Source organism: Rhinatrema bivittatum, chromosome 8, assembly GCF_901001135.1.
Source record: "Rhinatrema bivittatum chromosome 8, aRhiBiv1.1, whole genome shotgun sequence".
NCBI classification, from domain to species: domain Eukaryota; kingdom Metazoa; phylum Chordata; class Amphibia; order Gymnophiona; family Rhinatrematidae; genus Rhinatrema; species Rhinatrema bivittatum.
Genome location: NC_042622.1, coordinates 70,498,475 through 70,523,386, shown reverse-complemented (window position 1 = coordinate 70,523,386; position 24,912 = coordinate 70,498,475). Strand labels below are relative to the sequence as shown.

The 24,912-nt window shown below is 40.0% G+C and overlaps 1 protein-coding gene across 1 annotated transcript in view; it reads left to right on the top strand.

Moving 5' to 3' along the window:
• The window catches only part of LOC115096946 (protein MTSS 2-like), a 180,911-nt gene that overhangs the window by 10,208 nt on the left and 145,791 nt on the right, over nt 1–24,912 (top strand). The window contains exon 2 of the mRNA XM_029612279.1: nt 7,007–7,068. Within this exon, the coding sequence (XP_029468139.1) occupies nt 7,007–7,068 (62 nt within the window). The remainder of the gene's footprint in view (nt 1–7,006; nt 7,069–24,912) is intronic.

Here is a 24,912-nt window from a genome sequence, read left to right as displayed (position 1 = left end):
GCTTTAGTACATCCCACTGGTCCTGAGTCCATCTGTCTACACGCTAGGAAATGGAGAAATTACTTACCTGATATATCTTTTTCCTTGGTGTAGACAGATGGACTCAGCTTCCCACCCTCGGCTGCTGCATGAGTGTGTCAATAGTCCTCCTGTGGGGCTCTGGGTCCCAAGGGATTACCGGTAAGGTTTCATCCAATCCCTAGCTTAGGGTACCTAGAATCTTACATTATTTCAGTGTTTGTGATTGGTTGAGTACAGTTCTGGTTACCTGTTTTTAATCTTAATCTTAATCTTTTTTTTTTTTTTTTTTTGCTAGTCTGACCACAGTTGCTTTTTGAAGAAAATACTGGCAGGCTGGGGTCACTGCAGGGCTATATATACTGTGAGTTCAGCTTGCTCTGTCTCCATCTGCTGGCAGGGGAGCATAAATGTACTGGTCTTGAGTCCATCTGTCTACACTAAGGAAAATGAAATTATCAGGTAAGTAATTTCTCCAATAGCTGCACCAAGCAGCAGGCAATTTGGCTGCTTGGAGGGGGAGGGGGGAGGCAGGCACTTGCTGTCCAGCGCCACATCAACGACACTGGAGAGCGAAAGTTTTGCCGTTGGTGAGGGACAGGACTTGAAATGCTGCAGGTGCTTTGGCTCATACTGGCTTCCGGCTGGAGGCCTTGAGACCCCGCATCTTCAGCTCTAGAGCTGCCCTTTAATCAGTCAAAAATCTGTTTAAACCAATTAACACTTTTAGAAAAATCCAGGAATTTGAGTGAAAATCGGTTTAAACTGAAAATGGAAGGGACCCTAAGTTTGTTGAATGTATTCAGTTATTCTCCAGCCCTGCAGCGGTGCCATAAACCCCTAGATGATTTTTTTGGCTTTCACATCTTCATTACTGGAAAGCTTGGGTGCTTATCCCAGGCTTTCTTGAATTCTGTCACTGTTTTTTGTTTCTGTCTGCACCACCTCCCCCCCCCCCCCCCCCCAACTGCACGGATTGTCAAATGACTTGTCTGGTAGCAACAGTTTCGTTCATTGATTGATTATGTGGGTCGAACCAGATGTCTACAGGCAAAAGGTTCTGTGTCCGTACTTCAGTACCAGCCTTAAAGGTGAAAGATTCAGTCCTAAAGGCAGTGGTGTCAGTGGTGGTGAGGATTCTCTGCCCCTGTGCCAATCACGCCACCATGGATGATTCTGTGTACCTCGCCGGCCAAGCCACTGTTGCTGTGCTCCTGGTGAGTTCATCGCTGAGGTCTGACTGCAGAGGAGGTGTCTTGAGTCAGATGCAAACTGCTTCAGATTGTCTTGAGGGAGGACAGTGAGACGAGGCTAGAAGTATGAACTAGTCAACTGTTTTTAGAGTAATGTGGCTTTAAAGTAATGTGGGTGTGGTGTTAGATTTTCACTGATCCGTTGAAGGGTGTGTAACTGCCAAAAGCTGGTCACAAATCTATTAAATTAGTCCAATAAACAGTGTCACATGCATCTTTTTTGTTGACCTTTGTGTAGATAGAACTAAAAAAATCAATGGCAAATATTAAAATTCCAGTTGGGCTATAGATCACTGTTATACAGCAGTATTTTGTGAGTAGTTCCATATTTTTCCAGTTTTTGTTATTAGGTATTCCCCGCATGGGTTGGCTTTATTCTTCAGGAAATGCAGGTTTGATCTTTAAACGGCAATAAGCCCCTGCGACATGAGCAGTAAGGCTGCTGTTATTGCATGTCTGGTTGTACCCTAAATAAAGGCCTTGCATCAATCATGCTGCATGGCCTGAAGTGGCAGCTTATGCTTATGAAACAGATTGCGATTTTAGAAAAAAAAAAATTGAAGGCATCGTTTAAAAGTTATTAACTTTATTTCTTCCACGGGGGAAATAAAATAGTCTGCCAGCTTGATCTTTAATTGTCCCTTTGAGGACTTTTTTGTATAATTATAACTGTAATAAATTGTTAAAACATGAGGTTTTGCGTTTTCATGTCCATGTTAGAACCCAAAACTGATGCTCTCAGGCTATCTCTTCAGGAACTAGGGAGCTGAGGCACCAGCTTTGTACTGTTTTTTTTTGTCACCTCCTTGGATTGTTCATTTCTGATGAGGTTGTAGAGCAAGATTGTTCTGGATACTTTGTCACATATGTCTTATATTACTGGAATGCTATAAATTTCAGCTGTCCGGTGATGTGACCGTATTTGTATGACAGCTGGTCCCTGAGATATTTTGACTTAGTGACAACTTGGTGCAGCACATAAATATACAAAAGAGAACCGATATGCTTCCAGCAGTCTCTCTGATGTACCAGAATTTCTGAAATAAAATAAAATATGAAATATATTTGGACATGTTTTTATTTTCCCCTCAGGCAGTTGACATTTCAAAATGGCTGTTAAATGTTTAGTGAAACAGCTCCGGTCAGTTCAGTTATTGTTTGTATAAATATATGGATTGGTGATGAGCTAATACAAGGCCCAAACTGTACAGAAGAGAAGATCTTTACTGCATGATCATGTGGTGCAGTAAGACCAGTCAGGATCATAATTTATAATTGAAGAAAATTTGTCTGTTCTACTTTGAACCTATGTATTTTGGGGGAAGGGTCCCTGAGTGAGCGGCATAATTCTATAGAATCATATTTCTTCCATCACTCCTCACGTTTTGCACATCTGTTGCCACCAAAGGAAATATAAATAAAGCAAGACATCTTTGGCTTTTGGAAAAAGTAAGGAGTTGGAAAAGATGTTAAAAATAGATTCCAAGAAACTATAAATTTTTCTTTTAGAAAAACCAGTCGAGCTTCAAAAGGGGGGAAAAATAATGACTCAGTGGCACCAGTTACTTCATTTACCATAAATTAAGTTTCCATCTTTTTAAAGGTTTGACATTCTGGAAGCGCAGCTGTTCAGCAAACCTTCAGCATCGTTTAGGGCGTTACAAATACGCTGTGTTCGGACTGCATTTGAAATCTTAGGGACTGACTCTGACCACTGTAGTAGGGGAGTAGATAAAACAAGTACTGTCTGTCTGTGCACGCCACCAGTTGCAACTGTTTGAAAGGGATCCAAACCAGCCAGAAGCCTGGAAGCGGTATAAAGAGCATTGTGACTGGGTGGTGATCGGAGGATAGGTACGAGCAGCTGGTGACGTACATGAGGGTTCTCCTGCCTCTCTTAAGGGAGTTAACCTTAAGCTTAGCGATAAGAGTGCCTGGTGGGGGAGCCAGAAGGTTGTGGCGTTTTACATCCTAAGATCCCCAGCTGGAAAATAGGCCCTGGCAGCGTGCAGTACTTCAGCAAGTTTCGGTTCTTCAGCTGCTAAAGTATTAAGTCTCTCGAAAATGTACTAAATTTGTAAACGAAGTATCTGCAATCAGTCATTTCCAGGGGGATCTTGTTCATTATCTTAAACATGTATTGTTCTCTAACAGGGTCATTTTTTCAAATCGCGTTAGGGCCTTATCACAGGCTTGGGCGCCCTAACGCCTGCGGTAATGCTATAATGCCGCGATAAATTGCGCATCGTGAGATGCATACGTAAAACTTAAAATTTTTCCCAAATGGGAGGAGTTTGGACGGAATAAATTAAAATGAGGGGCACATAGCACTGCGTGCGATAGCATAACGCACGTTATTGGGGGTTTTAACGCCGGAATAACACCTTTTTTTCCTGGCAGCATGCTGTGCATTATGCCCGAAATGGGATTTGCACTAAAAAATCACAAATAGCATTTCAGGCAGGAGAGGAGGAGGAGAGAGCCTCAGGGGAGGCACACATTAGTCAACATTTTTATACCACTATAAGAGGGGCAACTAGTAACTCGGGGTGAGTTTTTGGAGGGGGCCTGGGATTTGGGGGGCACTTTTACATGCACAGTCAGAGGTACAAACAGTACAGTACACATCAGTGAAGATTTGATGTGATTTGGAATGATGAAAGTTACACAAAAATGAGATTTGTACATTGTAAGCTACCACCAAAACCTCACCCCGAGTTACTAGTTGCCCCTCTTACAGTGGTATAAATAGTTTACATATGAGAGCCTTATAAAGTCTCTCGCTTGCGCTCACGCTGTCTCTCACACTTTCGCTCATGCTCTCTCTCTCTCTCACCAGCAGCAGCCCAGAAAGTGGTAAAAGCATGTCCGGTATCTCGCAAATCACACTAGCCACGCCCCCTTTTTAAATCATGGATGCTATTTTTTGCTATATTTATAGCAAAATGATAAATCTAGGGAAACAGTTGAAATTCAGGTTACTGCACCGAGGAAGAAACATTCAAATACATACGGGTGAATTTTAAAAGCCCTACGCACGCCAAAGCTGGGAGATACATGTGTGTATCGGCCCAGAGTGTGCCGCACAGATTTTAAGAGGTGCCCAGGTAAGCTCGTATGTCCTGGTACGTGAGCACAATTTGTTTCCCATAAAAGGGGCATGGTCTGGGGCGGGGCATGGGCGTTCCAGGAAATGCAAATGAAACCAGCACGTAAATATGCACACCAGCGTGCTCGGGAGCCCCTATCCGCATAACTTTACTTCTGCTATGGTACTTGCCAGGTACTTGTGACTTGGATTGGCCACTGTTGGAAACTGGATACTGGGCTTGATGGACACTTGGTCTGACCCAGTAGGGCATATCTTATGTGTAAGTCATGAAACAAAAAAATCCTATGGTAGTCAGCAGGGTTTTAACGGTTGGGGCTAACAGAGTAAAAGAGAGGCAAGTTAGCTAGGGGTTTTAGGAAGTCCTCTCCTTTACTGGGAATGAACTGGGGAAACAGGTAATTGCATCGCCATGTGTACCTACTAAAATCCCCACCCACTTGCACGATTGAGGTGACATTTGTACACACATGCGCGCATCAATGTAAAATTGTGCACGTGTGTTATAAAATCGCCGCATCCGTGTGTGTGAACCGGCAAACGCACGCACGTGGAGAATAATTGGCCAGGCAGCAGTACTGCGGTAAAGGACCTGGTGCTTAACCTACTCCATAAATGAAATTAAATAAGAATCAGCAATGCCGTACTGTTGGGGTTTTGGGGTTTTTTTGTAAATATTTTAGCAAAGCAATAGCTATAACCAGGGGTTGAAATTTGCAAACTTAGGTGTCAGCTAAAATATTTAGAAGCCAAGGGAGAGAATATTTTTTTTTTTTTCTATGCTCTTATTCTTTCTCTGAGAAAGAAAAGGGAGAGTGTGGCTGAATGATTTGCCATTTTTTTCCCTCTCTCCTTCTGTGGCCCAGTGTCAGCTCCTTCACCCAGCTCTCAAATTTTAAGTGTCCTGGCTAATACTGTACTGCAGTGAGTTTCAGTATTTCTCAAGTGAGGGCCACGTCGGATCCACTGGAGCCGCACTGACCAAATCTTCTATGCAGAGAATGACAGTATTGACCGACTCAAGCCAGTGATGTGCTGTGGCCAGCAGAGTGTCTGTCTGTCTGTCTCTCTCTCTCTCTCAAAGGCTGGTAGTGCACACAGCTTGCTTTTTTTTTTTTTTCCTTTAGCCCCTTCTGCTCCATAATTTTTGCCACACTAGCAATTACACCACTGTCATTTACTCCTTTTTTTTTTTTTTTTGTTCTGTGTGAACCTGTGATGCCACCTTCACCTATAACCCCTACCTACTCCCCCCCCCCCCCCCCCCCAACTCCCGTGATCATGGTCGGGAGCCACACTTGAGGTCTGTGGGAGCTGCCGCTGGCTCACAGGCCTCACCATAAAGATCACTGCTATACTGGGGTGTACCACTTCTATATTGGTAAGGCCATGGTTAGATTACTGTGGCCAATTTAGGCCAATTCTTCAAGATGGACGAGGGGGATTGGGGAAAGTCCAGAGCAGGTGGACTAAAATGATAGAAAATGTCCTGTCAGCAAAGGTTGGAAGAGTGGAAAATTCCCAATCACTTGGGTGCCTAAAAATATTGGGTCCAGGCTCAGCGGAAGAAGTGGTTGCCATGGTGGGCTTGGGAGAGGGAGCTGTCGCCACTTCGTTGGTCCCAGGAGGGGGTGGTTGTAACTGCTCCCAGCCTGCAAAGAAGAGGATGCAAGGATGGGGGATGAGAATCTTAAAAATGAAAAAAACAAGTGAAAATATGGGGAAAAAAATGCCAAAGTAGACAAAGCATTAAACCTCATTATTTCCCCTCTCCAAAAATAAGAGCAAATAAAAGGTGACCAGGAAAAGTCATTTTTTGCTCGAGCTCCTAAAAATGCAGACTGCTGCCCACATTTACTAAATATGCTCCCACTCTTGGTTTATTTCACCTAAAGAAGAAGAGGCTGAGGGGTCAATTGAGGATCAGTTTGCAAATGAAAGGGAAGGGGAAGGGAGTGGAACATAAGAAATTGCCATGCTGGGTCAGACCAAGGGTCCATCAAGCCCAGCATCCTGTTTCCAACAGAGGCCAAACCAGGCCACAAGAACCTGGCAAGTACCCAAACACCAAGAAGATCCCATACTACTGATGCAATTAATAGCAGTAGCTATTCCCTAAGTAAACTTGATTAATAGCAGTTAATGGACTTCTCCTCCAAGAACTTATCCAAACCTTTTTTGAACCCAGCTACTCTGGCAACAAATTCCAACCCTACCTATGAAAAGGCAACACTACAAATTTTAAATCAGGCCCTAAACACCAATACACCTCCTATTAGGAAAACAGAACTAGCCAAGCAACTGTAGATCCCAACACAGAAATAATTGTATAACTATACTAATAAGCGGAATAAATGGTCCACAACAACTATGAACAGAATAATATCCAACAATTAAAAACTCATAAAAATTATTTAAAATTCTCCAAACACCAATAAAATATTTCAAAACAGCAGACACATCACATAATATTCAGTAATTAAAATGGCAGTCAATCAAAGGGGACTGAAACTAGTTGGTCTTTATCTGTGGGCAGAAGAGAAGTAGCTGGGGAGATGTAAGTTAGCCAAAGTGGCGTTCCTGTGCCACTGCTGCATTTCACTGGTTTTATTTCATTCTTTTTCAGTCCAGCTACCCCACGTGGGAGGACTTCATCAGCAAAGCAATAAAATTGCAAACGCAGTTGCGGTAAGTTCACGGCGTTTCTTGTGTTCCTGTTTTGTTCTTGTTCATTTGAAAGAAGAACGTTTAAGAAGATACTTGAAAGCTGCACTTAAAATGTTTTGTTTTCTATTTCACGGTTAGTAAAGTAAGAGAGGGTTGTCTTACAAAGCTAAAGGGAGGGAGACTCAAAGGAATGTGCGAAAACATTTTTTTTTTGCACTGAGAAGGTGGTGGACACCTGGAACAGACTTCCAGCAGAGGTCACAGGTGCCAGAACAGAGACAGAGGTCAAGCATGTATGGGACAGATTCAAAAGGAGCCTCGGTAGGAAGGGAGAAGACCTGTGCCAGCACAACAGGCAAGGAAAAATAGGCAGACTGGGTGCAATGGTCTTTATCTGATGACAACGACTGTGTTTCTCTCTTCTTTCCCACCTTAAACAGGAATAAGACACATCCAAGCTAAGTTCCCCCGAACTATGGAGCACAGTTCAGATAACCAAGGGGATTGCTGAATGACACCTTCTTGACTTTCCATTCTATGGAAAATGTTAACTTCTGCTACCTATTTTTAGCCTCTGATGGAAACATTCATCTCCCTGTTCCGGTCTTTCTAAAAAAGAGTACAACTTCGGCTCCCTTTCTCCGTGTGTGGCTTAATGTGCAGTCTATACAACATTTTGCTGGCCCTCTTTTATTGCGTTGCCTCCATCTTCTGTTCTTTTGGAGATGTGGTCTGTGGAATAGCTCATAGTAGCCGAGGTAGGGGTCTTGCCAAAGATCTATAGACGGGGAACATTATTTCCCCCCCTCTTACTAGTGATACCTCTCTGAACCACGTATGCTAAGAATTTTTCCATATGTGGTGGAGTATGCCTCAGAGTATACGGGTATCTTTCCAAACTGCTTTTTCATGCTTTGTCTACCTTGAGGTCATTGGAGATGACGACGGTCAGGTCTCTTTCCTGTTTGGTAACTGCAGTTATTCCCTTCCATAATAATTGTCCCTTGGATTTTCTGTTTCCCACATGCACGATTCTGAAGATTTATTTATTTATTTATTTATTTATTTATTTTTAATTTTTATATACCGAAGTTCTAGTAGGGACTACAAATCACTCCGGTTTACATAAAACGAAGAACTGCTCAACAGATAGCGGAGCTTTACATGGAACCGTATAACATATGGAACAGTATAACTGGTTGACAGTTTAACATAGTGCTAAATAAAGTGATAATATTTTAACTGGTAATAAATAAAGAAATATAAGAAGTATAACTATTTAACGTAGCAATAAATATAAATATAAGCAATGCCTAATATATATATGAAATAAAGTGAATTTTTGAGCTCAAAGATAATTGATAAAAAGAAAATTGATAAAAGATAAAAGATGCATTGATTGCATTGCAGTTGGAGTTTCCAGTCAGAGACCAACCTAGAGTCCGGTCCCCCCCCTTTTTTTAAATTATAAGTAGTAGCTCATGTAGAGCTAAGTTACATCAACCAACTCCATTAAAAAAAAAAAAAAAGACAATTTTTTAGGTAAAAAGGGGCAGGTGAACTGGGATCCTACATCTGCGAAGGAGTATCACAGGCTTTGCGAGCATGATGGAGGCTGGATCGGAATGTATATGCTACATCTATAATTGTTCTCTCTTCTCATCTTTAGAATCAAAGCAATGATAATAGAAGAGTCTGTGATTGTAGATTGCATGTTTTGATGGCTTGGTTTTTTTTTTTCCTCAAATATTTACATTTTCAAAAATAGGATGAGTGTACAATATTACATGGCAGTAATTTATTTATATATATATATATATATATATATATACACTGCAGTGCTGTGTTTGGTTGAATAGATGAGGTACATATGGCAAAATATTAATAAACATTAAAGAAATCAATATTCAAACGGTTTGTATGGGCGACTTTTGGAGATTTGAATATTTTTCGCTGTTCCCTAGTTAAATTTGGCCTGGGTAACTCGTGTGCACAAAAGTTTGCCTAGATAAGAAGAGGTAGCGCTGGGGGGCGTTTCTAGGGCACAGTGTCACTTTATCTGGCCAACCCTGATTTATTTACCAGTATTCATCAGTATTTATAGACTGCCAGTTTGAAGGCCCTAGGTGGTGAACAAAAACAAACAAACCATAATTTAAAGAAAATGAAAAGCTGCTCAAATTTTAGTTTGACCAAGCATCTCATCGCCTGGTTTAGGCATCTCACAGTGTATCTGCCGTATTGTTGTGATCATTGATTATGTATGTTTGTAAGTGAGCCACCTTGAGCATTCCATAGTAGAGTGCAGATTACAAGCTTTTTAAAATAAGTAATAAATATATGCTAGACTAAACAAATAGGTTAAAGTAATGCTAAAAACGTATTTCGTACAACTTAATACACTCAAATCATCAGGAGGTAAATTGCATGGAGCTGGAGCAGCCACAGAAAAGGCTTGCTCTGTAGATTCTGCAGACAAGCTTGACAACAGTGGGAACTTCTAGCAGGCCTCTTTGCAATGAACACAGTGCTTGTGTTGGATTGTAGATACGCAGGAGGGCATTCACCCATGGACAGGAGTCCAGTGTTAGCAGTTTATGCACTAACATTGTGACTTTATAGGTGACTCTCCACTGGACTGGGAGCCAATATAACTTTCGGAGCACTGGAGAAATATGTTGCCTCATTGATTGTCCAGAAATAAGCCTGGTTGCTGCATTCTGCAAGAATTGTAGTGCTATCAAGGAAGTGGCTGAAAGGCCAATATATAAAGAGTTATGGTAATCAACTAGTGGCATAATTAATGCTTGGACAACTGAGAAACTCAGAAGGACCCCAAAGAGGTTTTAAACTACGCAAAACCCACAATTTGTAAAAACCAGAGCGAGTCACTGCCTTGAGTATTAAAAGTCAAGACGGAGTCAGTAATAACACCCGGGCTTTTGCATAGGAGGAAAACTGTATAGCAGTATTATGTATTTAAATAGCTGGATGTCTTACCAATGGATTAGTATGTTGGAATACATTAATTTTATTTTTTGTGAGGTTCAGTGCCATTTTATGTGTAAAACACTGCTTCAGAGGAAACCACAATATTGCAGAAGTTTCTTCCCACGAAGAACACAGAATACTATGTCATCTGCGTATAGCCAGTGTCTTGAACAAATGCCAACAAAGCAACCTGCAAGTAGGTGATATGTAAATATTAAAGAAGCAGAAAGTGCCGATCTCCGCGGGACAATGGTAACAAAAAGATGGCAAGGAGAGCTACTCAAATCAGTTCTGGCCTGTTGCTGATGCCTGGTCAGATTGGATCTAAACCAGTTTAACACACTCTGAGATTCTACATTCTGTCTATATAGAAGAATCTGGTGATCAATGGTATAAAATGCAGATAATTGAGCATGACAAGAACATACCTCTTCTGACGGAATTGTCTAGAGAGAGTAATAGTTTTTTTGGTACTGAGCATTCCTGAAGCCAAACTGGTCTAATGCCTGATGGTAATCAAGGAAATTCATAATCTGTTTTATGATCACACATTCAATAACTTTAGTGACGAAGGAAAGGGAGGAAGTAGGTTTATAATTTGCAAGGTCAAGATGTTTAATAAAGGCCTCACAGATGCTTGCTTCAGGGACTTAGGAACATGACCTTCTTGAAGAGGCAAATTGACCAACTCTGTTAAAAAAAAAAAAAAAGAAAAGGATAAAGGCAGATTTAATTGCCTTTAACACAGTAACATGGCATGGATTTAGAAAACAAAATGCAGAATTTAAAGCTGAAATTGCATTTTCAACCTCTGTCTCAGTAATTACCTCAAAAGAAGACCATCTGACCTCATTGGAGTCAGGCAAATATAAGAACCACAAGAGCACACGTGAGAAATTTTAGCTGACAAAGAAGGTCATGAACTCGTCACAGTTAATAGGATTTGAGTTACCCAACTGATTCGATGAAACCTCATTAATAGGAGTAATCAGATTATTTACAGCCCTAAATATTTCTTTCGGATTGCTACCATCAGCATGGATTTGCTTTGAGTAAAACAATTTCTCAGCATTATCAGTCTTTTTGCCTATATTCCTCGAGCAGCTTCTTATAAGAACCAAAGGGCTTCAGTGGTACAAACCGCACGTCACAGGCACAAAGTGAGTGCCTCTGCATGAAGCTCAGGGGAGAATTGGGGCATTTTAACACAAACATGTTCAAACTTCTTTAATGGAGCAAACGGGTCCAAAGCACTGGTCACAGCAGTTTCCCAGGTAGAAACAGCATTGTCACTGGAAGAATCACATAACTTGACCGCTAACAGACCATTTAGATGGTCAGTATCAATATACCCTCTCTTAACTAAGGTGGTCTTCATTGAGGTGGGATTATTCAAGAAGTTGGAACAAGGGTAATATAAAAAGAGTAAAAAATGATCAGACCATGATACTGGTCTAACAAAGACCTTTGATGCACAGTAACCATACCAATTAACACAGATCAGGTGTAAGATGTGGTCATATTTGTGGATGGGCTGGTTGACAATTTGCTTCCACCTAAGTGACTCAGTTCTTTCTAAAAATATTCACAGTGGGTGAAAAAGGTGACATAACATGTAGGTTGAAGACATCTAAAATAAGCTTTGGACTGCAATAATTGCTCAAATTGGTGAGCAATTATCTTCAGTAAGCTTAGGAAGAAAGTAGGCAAGACATGCGGAACACTTTGATCAAAGGACTAACATTTATAAGATGAGCTATCCTCTAGATTTTTATGAAAAAAATTCCATGAACTTTTAAATACTAGAACATCTCTCCCTCTGCCCCCACAACCTTTACAGTAAAGCTGAGACACCAAGGTGGACAAAGCTGGTTCAAAATATCAACATCCAAGTTCAGTAGCCATGTTTCTGTTATGCATCACTCCGGCAGCTATGCAGGCTGGAAGGAATCTTTGCGTAATTGGGAGAGAACAGGCTGCATGGATTGGATGGAGGCCAACGCATTGTGTAGGTTGTGGATGATGGAGAAAGTGGCTGATGAAGAAGTCCCAAATCTCCTCAAAAGTTTTACTGGGTAATAGCTAGTAATTGATAATACCCTGGTTGTTCAATCAAATCAAGTATTTAGTTTAGGGATAATGTTAGCATAACCACTCTCCATGGAGAATCATATTTCTAATGTGGTAAGGAGAGCTTTCAGGAAATTGAAATAAGTCCACCAGTTATGCCCTTGTTTAGAGCCAGAGAATTTTAAGATGGCAGTTTATACGTTAGTCATGTTACAAAACAGGCAGTTGTAATGTCCTAAATATGGGCCTACTACAAAAATTATGTAAATTTATTATGAATTTGGCAGCACATTCTATATTTGGCTGTCAAGATAGCGAGAGAGCCACTCTGCTCCTACAAAAGCTGCATTGGTTATCTGTTAGGGCCCAAACTGAATTTAAGATTTTTATATCTCTCTTTTTAGTGCAATGAGAGGTACTGGGCCAAAATACTTATCTGCAAGGTTATCTTGTTGTTTTCTAACCTGTTATCAGAGATCTATGCAGGAAAGAAGTGTGTGTATATTTTATGGCTGTATTATTATAACCCATCTTGGGCAACATGCTGGAAAGCTGTGGATAATTTAATGTACCCATTTATATCCCACAATTTAAAAAAAAAAAAAAATCTGAGTTCTTCAAATGTGCCTTTGCCTATATACGCAAAAAAATAGTCCATGAAGGAAAAAACATATCTTAAGCTTGTGCAAGATATTATTGCTAAACCTCTGGCAGATATAGTCAACTTATCTCTAGAAGAAGGCATATTTCCTGATAGTCTGAAAAATGCAGTAGTGAAGCCTATTTTGAAAAAAGCTCATTTAGATCCTGAAATTTTAGCCAATTATCGACCTATCTCAATTCTTCCTTTCTTGGCTAAACTTCTTGAGAAAGTAGTGAATCGACAGTTAATGGAGTACTTGGAAGATCACCAAATATTGTTTCCAGCACAATATGGCTTTAGAAAAGCTCATAGTACTGAGACTCTGTTGATTTCACTATGTGATACCATTCAAAGAGGTTTTGATCAAAATACCTCTTACTTGTTAATTCTGTTGGACATATCAGCGGCGTTTGACACCGTTAGCCATGAGGCACTTGTTTTAAGACTTCAGGAGGTGGGGCTTGCCGATAAAACTCTGACTTGGTTTAAATCTTTTCTTACCAACAGATCATATGTAGTTCAGTTAGGAACTATAAAATCTGAAGCAGTGGATCTTCAAACGGGAGTCCCTCAGGGTTCCGCGCTTTCTCCTACCCTGTTTAATGTCTACATGGCCCCCTTATGTAGATTTTTAGCAGGTTTGGGTCTTGTTTATTACTTGTTTGCTGATGATATCCAGATTCTGATGCCCGTAAAAGATTCTCTAGCAGACACATTAAAATTATGGGATATCTACTTTAAGTCAATTAACCAACTATTGACCCATATGTCCTTAGCTTTAAACAATTCTAAAACAGAAATTCTGTTTATTTCTAATAAGGTTTCTGAAAAAATAAAGGAAGACATTTCCACTTTTTCATCGACATATAAGATTCTTCACGATGTTAGAGATTTGGGTCTGATTCTAGATTCTGAATTAAATATGAAAGCAGCTATAAAAGCTATTATAAAAGATGGCTTTTATAAATTAAGAGTTCTAAGAAAACTGAAGCCTTTGCTGCATACTAATGACTTTAGAATTGTATTACAGGCTTTGATTTTACCGAAAATAGATTACTGCAATGCGTTGCTTTTGGGAATTCCATTATCTACCATTCGCCCATTGCAACTATTGCAGAATGCTGCGGCCCGTCTCTTAGCTAATTCAAATAGATGCGACCATATCTCACCCGTGCTGATGAAGCTACATTGGCTTCCGGTACAGTACCATATTCATTATAAGTGTTTTACACTTATCCACAAAGCTATTTACAGTCCCAATTCTGATTGGCTGAATGCCTCCTTACGTCTGCATGTGCCATCTAGGAATTTGAGATCAGCAGGACAAGCATTATTAACAATTCCATCTCCCAAACTGGTGCGCTTGGGATCAGTCAGAGAGAGGTCTCTCTCCCTGGCAGGTCCCAAGTTGTGGAATACTCTCCCAGCTGATATTCGCCTAGAGGACAACTTTCCTAATTTCAAGAAGCAGATTAAGACCTGGCTATTTCAGCAGGCTTTTAGTCATATTAATTGACCTAAGCAGGCTATGTGAGGAAGTGAGGTTTTTTACCCTTTTCTTGGCGGGAGGAATAGGGATTCGAGAGGGTGGGGAAATTGTTCTGGTGGTATTAGTGGTTTTTATTTTTATTAATTTGAGAATTATTTTATTGATGAGATTGATTTAGTGTTTTTATTGTTTAAATTTTTAAGTATAATTTTATTTTATTATTGAATGAATGTAAACTTAGATAAGTTTTATAACAATTTATTATTAGTTTGATTTTGCTACTGCAATTTCGATAATTGTAAACCGGCTTGACATGTACTTGAAAGTCGGTATATAAAGTTGTATAAATAAATAAATAAATAAATATAATCCTCCTGAATACTCTGGATAGTACAAATTAAAAAATAAAATAAATTTTACATTTTGTAGGTAAAACCTTCATATTGAAAGGCATTGAACATTACTGCAAGCTTAACTTTAACCATCGTTGCCTGCCTCAAATGTAGAATCCTTGGTCTGTCCCGACATCATTAAATCTATATGTTCTATTTTTCTTTTTAATATGCACATAAAACTCAATACTTATCTTAGGTGCTCTTGGAAAAAAAAAGTTTATCCCACAGAAAGACTTTGTGCCCAGCTTATTCAAGGGTCCTAACTGGAAAGATGGTCGCTCATCCTGAGCAGGTGTCCTAGCGTAGAAAATGACCACTCATCCAACGTGGTCTGTTTTTCGGAAGCCTAAGATTCGGCAAAAAGTTTCAGTACAGGAACCAAATCCTCCAAGGGCATCACAAATTCCTTAACAGGCACCAATTATTGTAGTAAGGTCAATGTCCCAACAAAGTTTCTGGATACCGCAAAGTGTTAGCCTACGTAATGAGAACAGCATCTCGAATCGCTGTTACATGACATTTGCAGTTCATGCTTAAGAACCTGCAACCAATCAGAGATGCATCTTCAAGTTATCTTGCATAATATCATCACGATGTAAAAATAAATAAATATATATATATATATATATATCACAAAGCACTAAACTCACCTCATAAGAAATATAGATATGCCTCAGAAATAAAAAAAACATAGATGGAGAAAAAACCCTTCCTCTTCAACCCTGGCTGTTTACAAAGCAACCCTAATCACCTATAGAAACACCATTCACAGAACAAAGAGACTTTTTCGCCAAAAAAATCCACCACTTCATCTTTGACGCCAAAGCCCTGTTCTCTTACGTCTCGGCCCTCACCAAACCTACCCCACCGACCTTTACGGACGACCAAGCACTAAGCAAAGCCATAGAACTTGCTAAATACTTCGAGAACAAAATGATCAATCTCACGAACCATTTCTCTTCATCCAACCCATCACCCCCTCCCCCTCCCCCCCTCACTACTTCCCCGCAACGAACTGCAACACTCAAAGTCTTAGAGACTACCTCTTCAATGGAGATAGAAAACATTCTTAAAAAACTCAAACCCTTCTCACACCCCTTAGACATCATTCCCTCTAACCTCCTCATCTCCATCCCGAACATCATTGCTAAATCTATCGCAGAAATTGTCAGCTGCTCTCTAACTCAAGGATTAGTTCCAGACACTTTAAAGCTTGCCATCTTAAAACCTCTACTAAAAAAAACCCAACCTTCCAACAGATGATCCTGCAAACTTCCGCCCTATTGCCAACTTACCTCTCATCGCCAAACTTATGGAGAAAATTGTCAATAAACAACTCTCGGACTACTTGGAGGAACACAAGATTCTAGCGCCATCTCAGTTTGGATTCCGTAAATCTCTTAACACAGAATCTGTGAGGGAAATTAGAAGGGATTCTATCTTCATGAACATGAATAAAAGACAACCATATCTACTGTCCGCGGCCTTAGACACCGTCAACCATGCAATTCTCCTAAACCGACTGGCAGATATAGGCATCTCTGGTACGGCCCTCAGCTGGTTCAAATCCTTCCTTTGCAAAAGAACTTTCAAGGTCAAAATTAACAAAGAATCGCATCCGGTCAGCTCCAACTTCGGAGTCCCACAAGGATCTTCCCTTTCACCTACCCTCTTCAACATTTACCTTCTACCTCTCTGCCACCTACTCACTAATCTAAAGCTTACGCATTATCTCTATGCGGACGATATACAAATTCTCATACCGATTACTGGAATCTCTACACAAAACACTAAGCTTCTGGAATAACTGCCTCCAATCAATTAACACGCTCCTCACCAGTCTCAATCTAGTCCTCAATATCAACAAAGCGGAAATCCTCAATCTCCCAAGATGACAACAACCCTCTACTTAATGCTACAATCTCGTCGCCTTCCACTAATCTTAATCACTCGCCCCAGGTAAGAGATCTTGGCGTGCTCCTGGATAACCATCTTAACCTTAAATTTGTAAACACCACCACCAAGGAATGCTTTTTTTAAACTACAAGTCCTAAAAAAAATTGAAACTTCTTCTACATTTTCACGACTTCCGCCTGGTACTTCAATCTATCTTCTTCTCAATTGATTACTGCAACTCCCTGCTCCTCGGCATTCCGGCAAACACTCTCAAACCTCTACAGATGCTGCAGAACTCAGCCGCCAGGATTTTGACGAACACAAATAAAAAGAGATCACATCTCCCCTATCCTTTATAACCTCCATTGGCTCCCTATCAAATACAGAATTCTCCATAAAGTCCTTACTATAATTCACAAAGCTATTCACAACCTCTCCCCTATTGAGCTCACCATCCAGCCACGTCCTCATAAATCCATCAGACCAATCAGAAGAGCCCTCCAAGGTACTTTATACGTTCCCCCAGCAAAACCTTCCATAAGGAAATGAGCCCTATCTACAGCAGGTCCCCGGCAATGGAATGCTCTCCCCCCCAGACCTCCGACAAGAGCCATGTCCTCTGTCATTCAAGAAAAAACTCAAAACATGGCTCTTCAAACTAGCATTCCCAGAATGATGACTTCTGCTTATCTCAGACTAGTCTGACCAATTCTCATCCTAAATATTATTTAGATTTATTAAGTATTTATCAATTCCCGTTCGGAAGTGTCTATGTATTATTATTAACCATGTTGAGTAATGTTATGTTTTGCAATTGGCAAGTTCGCAGCCTTGGTTTTCCTATGCTTTTACTTCTCTCTCACATTGTTCATGTAACGCTCTTAGGCGAAGTTTTTTGTTCACTGTAAACCGGTGTGATTTGTAGCTCTTACAGGAACGTCGGTATATAAAAGTCAAAAATAAAAATAAATACATTTAGACCATCATACTAGGCGCAATCTGGAGGAATGTAATCAAACATATCTTAGTCTTCTGCCTTATATGTAATGATCGGTCTATTTGATCTTGGGAATTAATTTTTTGATATTTTTTTGTTGCACATAAAAATGTTTAAACAGCTCTGAATATTCACAAAAGTTCATCTTCAGGTTACAGTGTCAGTTTCAGTCATGCTCTGATGCAATTGCATTATGTCATTTGATTGACAGTCTAAGTATTTGCCTAAAGACCGGTTTTAGACAGGGCTCTAACTTTGACATCATTTCCAGTCTATATGCCATTTTGCCAGTAAGTTGTTTAAACTATTTTTGAATTCTGAGAAGATTTTTAAGTGTGCATTAATTCATAGCTTTTTGTTTTCAGACTGATTTCATTGTACCCTGAAAAAGAGCTGTTTGTTCGAAACTCTGTCCCGTATCAGGTTGGGAACACTAAGGTGTTCCTTGGCGCACCATGTCGTCATAGCCACTTGGGTGGTATTTGCACCATTCTACAAAATAAGCTTTCTTGAACTTTTGTGACCATTCAGAGCTGTTTAAATAACATTTTTATGTGCAACAAAAATAAAAAATCAAATTCCTTCCCAAGATCAAATAAACCAATGATTATATAAAGGCAGAAGACTAAGATATGTTTTGATTACATTCATCCTGATGATGCCTAATATGATGGTCTAATTTATAGGCATATCTTTACATTTCTTATGAAGTGGATTTAGTGCTTTGTGATTTCTGGACACCTCATTTTTCAATTGGGAAACTATTTTTGGCTTTATATATATTACATCACTGCATAAAATCATCATATACAATAAGTTACAATTAAAATACAAACATCCCAAGAGTTTTATATCAAAGAATACCAGTCTATTTCCTTGTTGAAACCAGATGGATGTACTGCCTTGACAATATGTATCCCAAATTGTTCACGCACGTTCAATAGAGCTTCCCTATCTCCCCTCCAGGTTAGAACAGGCACATGATCGATGATTACTCAACCCAGTTGATTAAAACTGAGTGCATTCAATACAGCGCTGTATAATGGGCGTTGTGGTTTTCAATGTTGTAAAACATCTAAGATGTTCATTAAGGTGTATCCTGGTCCGATATACCACAAATCACATGGGCATATTAAAGTGTATATCACCCATTGAGATGTACAGTTAGTCAAATGTTGTAATGTCTGTTTGGAGGAATCCACTCCTCTCCCCCCCCCCCCCCCTCACCCCCAAGTGATTGATTGCAATGAGAACAATGCCAATAAGCTGAGTCACCCCCTAGAGGGAGCAACTTGAGATGGAGTCAAAATGATGGCTTTGGTGATATTCTCCTTAATGGTTCTGCCTTGTGAAGAAGGAAAACAAGGGGGATCCTGGAATGTCTGTGCCCACTGCACTATGTGCCAATGTTTTTTAATAATTGACACCATGACACTGGACTTGATCATTTAAAATATGTTATGAGATATTCTAACATCTATGTGAGCAGTTTGATATGTTAATAAAACATCTCTTGGCATATTGGGCACCACTCGGGGATAACCTCTTTTTGTAAAAAGCATGCTTCCATTTTACAAGCCTGAGTCTTAAAATCCATAATATATTGGGCTTGTGTGTCCGTCCGTGCTCGCGGATGTTCCGCAGCCCGCCAATAGATGGCGCTATAATGGCTCAAATACACCATACAGCGGCCATGTGACACCACCAGCTACAACAGGTACGAAGGACAGCGGCCATCGCGGGACAGGCAGAAGACAGGCGTCCCGTGGCACACTCTCTGTTCGCGGCGAGGATGAAGGCCTGGTGCGCCGTTTGCGGCGAAAAGGGAAGGCCCCCTTGTGCCACGATCGGTGCACCTGGGCCTTCATCTTCGCCGCGAATGGAGCGTGTGCTGCGGGATGTGCTCCGTTCGCGGCATGCTGGGGTCTCTGCTGCCATTTTCTGCTCAAGGCAAAAATGGAAGGCCCCCGTGTGCCGCGAATGGCACGCCGGTCCTTCATCTTCGCCGCGAAAGGCGCGGGTCCCGCAGCATGCCGGTGAGAGAGAATGTGTGTCGGGGAGGGTGAGAGAGAGCATGGGGGTGGGGGAATGCCAATGCCGGTGAGAGAGAATGTGTGTGTGAGAGAGGAGGGGGTGACGAGAGCATGGGGGGGGATGCCGGTGAGAGAGAATGTGTGTGTGAGAGAGGCGAGGGGGTGTGGGGGAGTGTGCGAGACAGCTTGGTTGGTAAGAGGGGGAGTGCTTGGGATGCTTGAGTGTGGGTTTCAGAGAGGGACCCTATATGAGGGGATGTGTGTGTGCCAGAGTGAGGGAGCCTGTATGAGGGGGTGTGTATGTGGAAGGGACACTCTTACAGTGAATTTCTAGGGGAATTCTGCTCAAAACAAGAGCAGATGTACCAATAAAAAGGCTCGCCGCCCGGGTGTAGAACGGGTACAGTTGCTAGTCTCTAATATCAGTGCATAATCTTCTCAGGCATAAAAATTGACTAATGGGTAAACTCTCTGGAGTTGCCGAGGTTGAAAATTTTCATAGCTCAATAGGTTGTTATACTTTTTTTAGTTTGCATATATACTTCCCTTTCTCCATAAGCACTGCTGTAGTTGGTAGCCTGGAACCTTTTAAGAGCTGCAAGAGTTTGATTTTTGTAAGTTGCAGGACTGAACTCTTAGTAGCTTGTGATACTTTTTATTCAATCGAGAGAAAAGATATTGTATATGAACTTTCAAGACCTCATAGATCCAGATGTGACTGCAAGGCTGAAGGAAGGACACATTTTATACCTAGAGAATATTGTGGTGTGGCAATTCCCACAGTAGAGAACTTGGAAGGTGGCATCCGTTAGCAGAAACGTAGTCACTTGAGGGATTTAAAGTAGTTCTTCATCAGAACTAGAAGTAGAAGGCTACAGTATCAAGTCATGAGTCCAATGTCTTGACTTAGTCAATTATTTTTTATTTGTGTTTCTAAAATTGTCTTTGAAGACTAAAACAGATAAGTTGAAGCCCAAGTCTTGTGACTGAGAGATGTACTATTGCACAGGTGTGTTTGTATTAGAGTTGGACATAAATCAGGACCTTTTGTTTTTCAGTTTTTATTTTACTTTTTCTATGAATTAATCTGTGCTTATTACAAGAACAAAGACAGGAGGAAAAAAATGATTGTCATTTTTCCAAGTCAGTTTTTTTTTTTTTTTTGTTCTTATAATAAACACAGAAATTCCCAGGGAAAATAAAATAACTGAAAACAAAGGTCCCTTGATATAGTGCAAAGGTGGCGGTTCATCCTGGTTTGGAAAGTTTTTAAGGTAACTTCCATCTATTTGTTGGGGTATTTCATGCGCTGCGTGAGTTGTAATTGTAGTGCACTGCTTGACTTGCAGGCAAATGATCTATGTATGTTTGTGGTATGCTGTGGGAATGGTGCTTTGTGTGCATGTATGCTTGCATGCTTTCTAATCATTGGGTAGTGTCTCTTGGTCCTGTTGCCTGGTTAAATGGTAGTTTTTATTCTGATGAGTAGGTTATTAAGGTTTAGGAGATGGTAGGCTAGAAGTGGTTCAGTGAATGGGTTTTTTTGTCCTTTCATCCATAGGAAACTGGTTGAAGAATCTTTTAAGTGCGCTGATGTGTGGTTGTGAGCAGTGATAAGGGGTATCAGATTTGTCTGTTCCCCCCCTTTTTTTTTTGTTTATATGTATATATGTATGTGTTCAAACAGGATGTTGTGGTTCTTGGTATGGCACATTCCATTTCTGTTTTTTAGTTTGGCAGAGTAACCTCTAAAGCAAGATCTTTCTGTTTTACTGGGCGAGAGCATCTTTTCCGAAGGGAGAAGGAAGTCTGATAAGTTCTTGGCTTCGGAAATGAAGCCCCAAATTCTGGGGCCTTCCAGAGTCTTCCCTGATAAAGTAGCTGGTTCAGCAGCTAAATGAAAAGTATAAAAAGAGGCCCCCCCCCCCCCCCCCCAAAAAAAAAGAGAATGGAGTTGGATCTTCTCGGATCTATTTTCCAGCAGCTTTCATTTGAAGATTTGGATGAAGACTGTATCAGCCGAACAGCAAGAGGGCACAGCTACTCAGTGAATCATTGATGTGTTCACTTATATATTAAAAAATAAAAATGCAGCTATGGATCCCAGTCTGGAGACGCTGGAGATAGGCCTTAGGGGTCCTTATTGATTGCAAGGGGTAAAAATAGGAGTTGGCACTGATTCATCTGATTGTTGTAGGCCTATTTAAGGAAGGATGAATCTTTTCTAGAAAAGAGGGAATCCATAACCAGAACTGTACGCTATTTTTTTTTTGTCAATTCTGTAATTCTGGGCACCTTGCGTAAGGCCACCATTCCTGTAGTGGGTATTGCCATTTTAATGGTGGTTTTTGTGGTAAAGGCAGAGGGAATGGACATTTAAGCTTATCTCCAGTGTTTTCACCGTGGGTCTTAAATAGTCATGGGTCCAATAATTTGTAAAGCATCCATTTTTTTTTTTTAAAGAATTATGTGCTCTAAAATTAGTAGGGAAGAAGCATACTTCCCATTTGTCATGCTTGACGTATGTTTCTAGCCACTGTTTTCAGGAGCTTCTTATTGGTAACAATGGTATCAGTCTGTTGCACAGTGCCATAAGCAGAGGTCTCCTCTAAAACAAAATCCAATGTTAAAAGAAATTGAGACGTGGGACAAGCGAGATTTTTCAATACAGACAGATAATCAAAAAGAAGAAATGTATACATGTGCCACAATGACCTAATAAACAGCGCCAAAAAACATACTTAAGAACTCAATTCTCATTAAGTTGCATTAGAAGAGATTCGTATCAACTTATGTTCATTATAATTTTTATCATGTTGCCTCGTTAGAAATATGCAAGAATTTAAGTTTCATTACATTGCATTGTTAGAAATACGTTTCACTGTAAGAAATAAGAACACACCCCCCCCCCCCCCCGCTTATTTCCGTTCCGTTATCTGTAAACCGATGTGACATCACTGATCTAATGTCGGTATATAAAAATGTATAAATAAATACTTATAAGTAATAGATTAACGTCTCTTCTCCAGCATCCTTGGGGTGTTATGATGGTTCTCACTTTACTAGACATTGTTTTGTGGTTTTCTCTGCATCTAATTTGATGTGCAAGATTTAAGTATTGAAAAATTTGAAAATTTGTTTTTCTAGCAACGTGTTTTGCACATACATTTTGCACATACATTTTATATACCGACGTATGTGTGCACCACATTGGACTCTCTCTTTTTTTTTTTTTTTTTTTTTGTGATTCATTATGCTTATACCATCCTCTAGGTGAGACTGTGGCTGATGTCACTTTGTAACTGGAATTTTTGGTGGCCTTATAGTTTTGATTTGCTAAATTGTTTATCATCCAAAGCTGAGAATAAATTTAAACTGTTTTGTCAGTAAAATAGTCTGCGATTTCAGCACAGCCAGGTAACTGATGATCCAGAATTGCAGGCCTTGAAGTCAAATGCTTTACGACAGAAAACAGCTCCCGAGGACGATTTAGGAAAGATTCAATCTTATTTGTGATATAATCACGACATACTTTTATAGGGCTTACATTCTTTCATCTTACCAACAAATACCCTTTTAAATGAGGGATCCTTTCTCCACTTTCCCTCTATGCTTCTTAAACCTCTTCGTAATAGAATCAAATTCCTAGAGAACCAGGGAGCTTGCCTACAGGGGCGACTGGCTTTCTTCTCTATAACTGGGGCCAACTGCTCATACACAAATGAGTTTTTAATTGTTTACTAAATTGTTTGGTGTCTTGCATAAGTCTCAGGGATAAAGGGAGAGTGCTCCAAAGTGAGGGACCAGAAATGGCAAAAGAGCATTTGTGTGTTACTGAAAGATGGCCAACTCTAGGAAAAGGAATATCCAACAGAAATTGACTTGTTCTGTAGGATGCAAGCTCGATTGTGTACCTGTAGAGTCGAAGTAATCCAAAATCAGCTGCACAGTAAAAAATGGGAGATTTCAATTACCCCAGTATTGACTAGGTGAATGTTAAATCGGTACATTCTTTTTTTATTATTTTCTCTTTATTAACCTTTTTCTTTTTACATCAAGAATCAACTTGACATTTGAATAATGGTATACATATTCCAAAATAAACAAGAAATATGGGTTCACATGATATACACTTAAATCAAAACTTACAATACTTATATGTACCAGTTAAGTCCACAATATAGGCCCCAAGTAACTTTTTTCTTTCTGTATTCCATTAACACCAAAAAAGATAGACAAAGATAGCATCAATAAGGGTACTATCATATATATGAGAGAGACCTATCTCAAATGTATTTGAGGTATGTGAAATGAGAACAAACTGGGATTCTTAATTAACTATTACTTTTATCACATAAGAACTGTTAGTTGTGATGGGAGGAAAAAGAGAAGATTTATCCCTATATTTAATGTAGCATTTACAGGAGAATTTAAGCATAAAGGTTTCCCCTATCTGAATAACCTGTGGTCTGAGTAACAAAAATCCTAACTTGCATTCCCAAAAAACTTTTCAAACGATATTTAAAGAAAAGCTTTAAAAGCCATTCCTTATCTGACTCTAAAGCAAGTGTTACAATCAAAGTAGCTGGTACTGCTTGCTCTACATCTGATTTCTAAAAAATCAGTCACATTCAGACCATTTATTTTAACTTTATCCCCCCCATATCTTCTATAGATCCCAAAATTTGGTCTGACTCTCCAGGGACTACTCCATTTTTCCTTTCTCCCACCACTACATAAAATATTCGAACTATAGGTAGAATTAATTCTTGCTTCACTTTCAACATTTCAGTAAGATATTTATTAAACATATCTTTTGGTGAGATATAAGGAAAATTCACTAGACGAGTTCTTATTTTTTTTTGTACATTCTCCATATTTTCTAACTTGTTCAATAAAGATCATGTTTACTCTTTACTGAATATTTCTAATTCAGAATTTTGTTGATGCAAAACCTTTGCTGTATTCTCCAGTGTTTTTATACAATCTTCATGTTCCTCCATTTTTACAGCGATTGGTTGTAATTGATTAATGATCAACTTCCCTAAGCCTTCAACTGCCTCCCAAAGCGTTTCTAAAGTTATTAACTTCGGCTTAGTCAATAGAAAGGTTGAACTTACCTTATGTGGTGTTGATGACCTGCCTGGTATACTCAGTCCATATTCTCCTCCATTTGAGCTGCCGATGCCCTCCTCAAGCCTCACAGGCTGATGTTCCGCATTGTAGCCATCTGGAGAGAAATTCCCTGTCCTAGTTCCCCCTTTTGCACCCTCGGCAATTGGATTCACCGGATTTCCTTCCAAGAATCTAGACAATGCAGGGTTCGTCGGCGCCTCTCTCATCAGGGACAA